At 39.2% G+C, this 6,668-nt stretch overlaps 1 protein-coding gene across 1 annotated transcript; it reads left to right on the top strand.

Annotated features, from left to right (window-relative positions):
* Positions 1-1,081: 1,081 nt before the first annotated feature.
* Positions 1,082-4,203, top strand: myl12.1 (myosin, light chain 12-1). Its single transcript, XM_083936173.1, has 4 exons — positions 1,082-1,154; positions 2,825-3,028; positions 3,248-3,409; positions 3,653-4,203. Exons 2-4 carry the CDS (start codon positions 2,845-2,847, stop codon positions 3,823-3,825), a joined length of 519 nt encoding a protein of 172 aa, XP_083792299.1. The 5' UTR covers positions 1,082-1,154; positions 2,825-2,844; the 3' UTR covers positions 3,826-4,203.
* The last annotated feature ends 2,465 nt before the right edge of the window (positions 4,204-6,668 follow it).

The following is a 6,668-nucleotide window of genomic DNA, read 5'->3' as shown; positions in this document are numbered from 1 at the left end:
TCTGGTGGCACTACAATATATTTTGTATTTAGTTTGTGTCTGCTCCTTTGAAAGACCAGACAGCCTTTAGTGATATCTGTATTGTATTGTATCCATTGTAACCATCGTTAACACTTTTCTTTTTCAAGGAAATTGTAGATTGGCAGTCACAGCACATGTGCAACCATTTTGTTATCAACTTTGAAAGTGATATGACAACTGGACAAAGAATACCAATGTGGCTTGTTTTAACCTGTGAGTCACAGTTTGACATCTTGTCCCAACTGTTGTCTGACCCACACTGGGCAGTCAGTATCTATTATTACCCATTGTATAAACATTTCCCTTTATTTTTTTGTTTTTAGTGTATGGCCTGCCTTTCATGTGTGTTTCCTTTCACTTTATATAAGCAGGAAAAAGTCTCATTAAAGTTACATCTGTTTTAAACGCTTCTTAAAAACACGTTTACAGCAATACATACTATACACAGCATAAACAGGCTATGACAACTGCCACATTTGATACAAAAGAACAAAAACAGCACCCAGCTGAAATGCATATTAAGATAATTGAGTAGTCAAAATGTCCCAATAGAGTAAAAGCAACAATTTAGTTTGCTATTATCCCTGACAACAAGTATCAGCTCAGTGGGGAATAGTGCCGATTATTTGCATCTGACTGACATAATGATACTAAATATCAATGTTATGTGTGCCTTATTGACAGAAACGCCCGTGTTGTTGCCCAAAGGGCGTCAGTGAAGTTTTCCCTTGCCTTAATTGCACAAAGGATGATGCTTCTTTCTTCCCTTAAAAGGACATATCCAGGAATGTCAACGCAGGCAAGGGAGTGTTTGTGGAAGTCACATTTACTCAGCCGGGGGGGTGAAAGCTCATTGCGTATTTTAGAAACTCTAATAATGAAACATTAGGATCGGCTTTCGAATAAGGTTTGGTAGAAATTGGTCACTTGTGCTATTAATGGCGAAATAACATAAGATTTATTTTCAAGAGCATCTAAACTGTTTTAATCGTTAATGCTCCACCCCTATTTTCGTCAGTTGGTTTGTTCCGCATGTTCTGTACGGAACCCAACAGCATATCAGGAAGTGAAGGGCGGTGGTTGAGAAAAAGAGCAGCATCGGGCTAGCTGTTGAGTTTTGGGTTTGTTGTCAGGTAAGGCTGTGTTTTAACCGTTTTTCCTGTATATCGGAGTTAGTTATACTATTAAATGCTTTGCTGCCAGGATGCCACCACGCTGACGACAATGGGAGTAACGTAAATATATCTGAATAACGTGCTATCGTGCCACTTTTGCACTGAAAACACGGTTGACTATTAGCTGCGCGGCTAATGGCTCGACAGCAGACGTGATAACAAATTGGTGTTTTATATTTGAGAATAACTAAATAGTTAACTAAATGGTTTTTTCCCCTGTATATTGGGTAACTTTAGTGGCCGCTCTGTGTTTGTAGTGGGCCAACGTTCAAACAGCTGTGCGCTCACGAATTATTTACGGTAATATGGCCCAAGGTAGGCCGCAAACCATTAAAAGACCAAGTACGTACTTAATATTCCGTGAATTATGATTAAGGACATGTCTTAAAACAAATTAACGTGGGCATAAGTTGGCCTTGTTTGAAGTTTGGCGTCTATTTGGTTTGTATGGTTTCAAACTGCGCAACACAAACAAATGCAAATGTCCCCATGACCTTTTTTCTTTTAGTTCTTAATAGGGAACACATATGTCCTTAGTTTGATGGCAACTTTAAACACGATAATTAGTGCTTAGTACATTTAACGTTACAGTTTTAGAAATTATGATTTTTAAATGTCAATATTTAAAAAACTAATTTCTCTTGTTTATGACCAAGCATAAGTCGTGTCCACTGCTTTTATTTGTTAACGCACTTTTACTGTCTTGACAATGGTTGCCCCATTGGGGCATGTAAATAAACCTGACTTACATGGTACAGTAAAGTTAAATATTTTTTCAAGCAATTATTTGTTGTGGTCAGCCTCTACGATGTAAGAATTTGCTGCTTTTCATTTGAGTGTGAATTGCCCAGTGTTTCTTTCCCTCTGCTATTGTAAGAAGCAATTTAAATGTGTCGTTTTGGGAACTTATGTATGTTAGTTTATACACAAAATGATTAAGTATTAAAGCAATCAACATTTCCGTTTATAGAAATGAAACCGTATATAGTTGCAGCCCTGACTCTGGAACATTACAGCTTGTATCACTGAACATTCATGGAGCCTTAGATAGTCTCCTAGATAATATCTAGCCATGTCACTACTTTGACTCTCTTAAAACAAGGTGAAGCTCTACAAAGCAATTGCTGTCGAATTTTCCATAAACACCCAGTGAAAAGACATTAGCATCTGTCAACAAAGCTGGGAATGTAGGTGTATGTCTCTATTCAAGACATTGCCTGATAAGGGCATGTGTCCTCACATCAGTAATTCTCCTGCCCTCAGTGAAGGCAGTGAGCTGCTCAACCTAGAAAGATGACCAACATTTCCATTTATAGCTCAGTGAGGGACACCACGCTGGGGAATCATTGCCAGAGAATTGAAATACACTGCCACCTGGTTGGAGGCATGAATGACAAACTCTTATTGAGTACCAGCATGATCCATGTTACCTTTGATCAGATTGTCTCCCCGTGTGTCACCTTTTGTCTTTATCAGAGCTGTGTTCATCTTTTTACTTGTTTGCTGTTGCTGCTGTCTGTTCACACTGACATATGCTAATGTTTGTCTTCCCTAATCAGCCAGCTGCTGGCCATGATAATGCCTTGGCTGCAGGATGTGTACTTAAAAACATGCATGTATTTCCACAGGTAAAAAAAGAACAGTCAAAATGTCTAGCAAAAGAGCAAAGGGAAAGACCACGAAGAAGCGCCCTCAGCGCGCCACTTCCAATGTCTTCGCCATGTTTGACCAGTCTCAGATTCAGGAGTTCAAGGAGGCCTTCAACATGATTGACCAGAACCGTGATGGGTTTGTGGACAAAGAGGACCTTCATGATATGCTGGCTTCACTTGGTGAGTAATGGAGTCTCTTTGTTGTTTTGTTTTTTTTGTTGTTTTTTATCAGGATGTGCCAACATGGCTGTCAGCAGTTCTGCACTTCACTATGTGGGTGTGTACCTTCACTGTTTGATAACTAGTTCTACAAGCAAACATGTTTTAATCATCAGTTGTTGTCACTTCTATGGTTTAAACTATTCCGACTATGTGCATGATACTGTTTTCTTTTTATAGGGAAAAATCCAACTGATGAGTACCTGGAGGCCATGATGATGGAAGCTCCTGGACCCATTAATTTCACCATGTTCCTCACCATGTTTGGGGAGAAACTCAATGGCACGGACCCTGAGGATGTGATCAGAAATGCTTTTGCTTGCTTCGATGAGGAAGGGACAGGTAAGTTCCTGCTGCAATGTATTTTCTTATGATGGGCACAAAAGAATGTTAAGAGTTGACTCTTTTCCAATTCTTGATTTGAAAGGTATTTCTGTAAATAAAGTTGCCTTGCTTTAAAAAAAATCAGGCTTTAAGACAAATGGTTTTTCAATTTGCTATCATTGCAAGCAAAAGAACATTCTCAGGAAATGATGTGGTTTCAGGCCATCTTAGCCTTATCTGACTTGACTGTTTTCCCCTCAGGTTTCATCCAGGAAGATTACCTCAGAGAGCTGCTCACAACAATGGGTGACCGGTTTACAGATGAGGAGGTTGACGAGCTCTTCAGGGAGGCCCCCATCGACAAGAAAAGCAACTTCAACTACGTGGAGTTCACACGCATCCTAAAGCATGGTGCCAAGGATAAGGACGATTAAAGAACCACACCAGCATATTCCTTTTCACCCTCTTCCATCAGCTAGATCACCGTGCCGCATGTCTCAACTCTCCAGTAAACCCGTTTTTAAACAAACCAAAGCAATAACTATCCACTCTTGTTTGTTGTGAACTTTCAGTATTGCCAAATGTACACATCTATAATGAGAAGAAAAATCGAATATGTTGTAAAATGTTTTTTCTCTCATGTAAAGATGTGAAGTGGCAGCACCTTGGAAGCTCTAAGGGATAAGACTTTGCAAATCATGTAATCGGTTTTAGCTGAATTTTTACATTTTATAAGAAACTTTTTAAATAAAGCCCTCTATCAAGTTGTATTTTGCTGACTGTTTCCCTTCCATAAATGACAACTGAAATAAGTTGCGTGAATCTGTCTTTATTTTTTTCTTTGGCATAGCCAGAATGTCTGTGCACCCTTACTCCTTCATCGGATGCTTGTCAAGTCTTGACAAGACCATCCTCCCTCCTCACTAAACTCATTCGTGTGCCGACAAGAAACGGCTGAATTCTTTCTCTAAGAGTGAAAATGAAAACTAAGCGTAATTGTTTTGTTGCATGAAGAGAAACTGCCCAAATATCATGATCACCTACAGTGCCATGGAAAAGTATTCATGCCCCTTGAACTTTTTCACATTTTGTCACTTTACAACCACAAACTTAAATGTATTTAATGTGATAGATCAACACAAATGTGAAGTGGAATGAAAATGATACATGGTTTACAAAAATTTAAGCAAATACAAATCTGAAAAGTGTGGTGTGCATTTGTGTTCAACCTCTCTACTCTGATACCCCTAAATAAAATGCAGTGCAATCCGTTGCCATCAGAAGTCACTTAATTAAGAGTCCACCTGTGTGTAATTTAGCATCAGTATAATGCTAACAACTGTTCTGTGAAGGCCTCAGTGCTTGGTTAGAGAACACTAGTCAATAAAGAGCATCATGAAGACCAAGGAACTCATCAGACAGGTCAGGGGGAAAGTCGTGGAGAAGTTTAGAGCAGGGTTAGGTTAAAATAAAATATTCAAAGCTTTGAACTCTTAAGGAGCACTGTTCAATCCACCATCCAAAAATGGAAGAAGTGTGCCACAACTGCTAACCTACCAAGACGTGATCGTCCACCTAAACTGACAGAGCGAGCGAGGAGAGCACTGGTGAAAGAAGCTGCCAAGAGGCCCATGGTCACTCTGGAGGAGTTGCAGAAATCCACAGCTCAGGTTGGAGAATCTGTCCACAGGACAACTATAGGTTGTGTACTTCACAAATCTGGCCTATATGGAAGAGTAGCAAGAATAAAGCCATTGTTGGAAAAACAGACATAAGTCCCGTTTGCAATTTGCCACAGCAAACAGAAGGTTTGGAAGAAGGTGCTCTGGTCAGATGAGACCAAAGTTGAACTTTTTGGCCTGAATGCAAAGCGCTATGTGTGGTGGAAAAGTACCACTGCTCATCACCCTGAACACACCATCCACACACCACCAGGATGCTTTTCTTCAGCAGGGACAGGGAAGCTGCTCAGAGTTGATGGGAGGATGGATGGAGCTAAATACAGGGCAACCCTGGAAGAAAACCTGTTGGAGGCTGTCAAAGACTTGAGACTGGGAAGGAGATTCACCTTCCAGCAAGACAATGACCCTAAACATACAGCCAGAGCTCAAATGGAAGGGTTTAGATCCAAGAATATTCATGTGTGAGAATGGCCCCACACACCTAAATCCCATTGAGCACCTGTGGCAAGACCTTTTCCATCCAGTCTGGCTGAGCTTGAGCTATTTTGCAAAGAAGAATGGGCAAAAAATTGAGTGTCTAGGTGTGCAAAGCTGGTAGAGACATACCCCAAAAGACTTGCAGCTGTAATTGCAGTGAAAGGTGGCTCTACAAAGTATTGACACAGGGGGGGCTAAAATACATTTAAGTTCGAGGGGCATGAACACTTTTTCAAGGCACTGTACATATGATTGCAAGTTTCTGTCATGGCAAGGAAGTGGCTTAATGTGGTTTTAAAACCCTTACTTGACAGACGAGTGAGAACTGAGCTATAGTTGTGTAAATTTACAATTTGTTTAACAGCAGTACAGGAGCTCACATAGGCTTTAGGTTTTCCAATGAAACCACTAACTATAGCTCTTTGAAATACTGTACTATGACTTTTTATGAAATACTACTAGTTTATGACATACCACTTATGGCATATGACTTTTCATGACCTTTTTCAACATGCTATACAATTACTTTTTATGCATTTCTTTCTACAAACTATATGACTTTATGACCGGACATACTATACTAAGACCTTTTTTATGACTTTTCGGCAAACTATAGTATGTTGAAAAAAGTGATGTTAAGTAACTGTCAGAAAAAGTCTATACTATGTCGAAAGAAGTCAGTATGTCATAAATGTCAGTATAGTTTGTTGAAACATGTCAAAAGGTCATAGTATAGCAGATTAAAAAAAAGTCATAGTATAGTATGTCTAAACGTCATAAAAAGTCATAGTATACTATGTCAAAACTACAAGTGTGTCCAAAAAATAAGCCAAAAGAATAATAATTCTTGGACATACATTTTCACTTTTTTCGACATACTATACTATGACTTTTTTGCTCATTTTTTGGGACACACATTTCTATGAAATCTCCTGAACTTGTTCAAGAAATGATGCCATGACTGCTTTAGTCTGGCTATTCTATTCTATTATTATATACAGTATATATATGTTATTTATTTTTATTTTTTTTTAACTTTTCCGACGTACTACTCAGGCTGCACGGTGCTGCCTTCCTATGCTATCTCTAAAGGTAGGTATTACAACACGTACACGCAC

Source organism: Echiichthys vipera, assembly GCF_963691815.1.
Source record: "Echiichthys vipera genome assembly, chromosome: 21".
Lineage (NCBI taxonomy): Eukaryota > Metazoa > Chordata > Actinopteri > Perciformes > Trachinidae > Echiichthys > Echiichthys vipera.
This window is presented reverse-complemented; position numbering and strand designations above follow the sequence as displayed.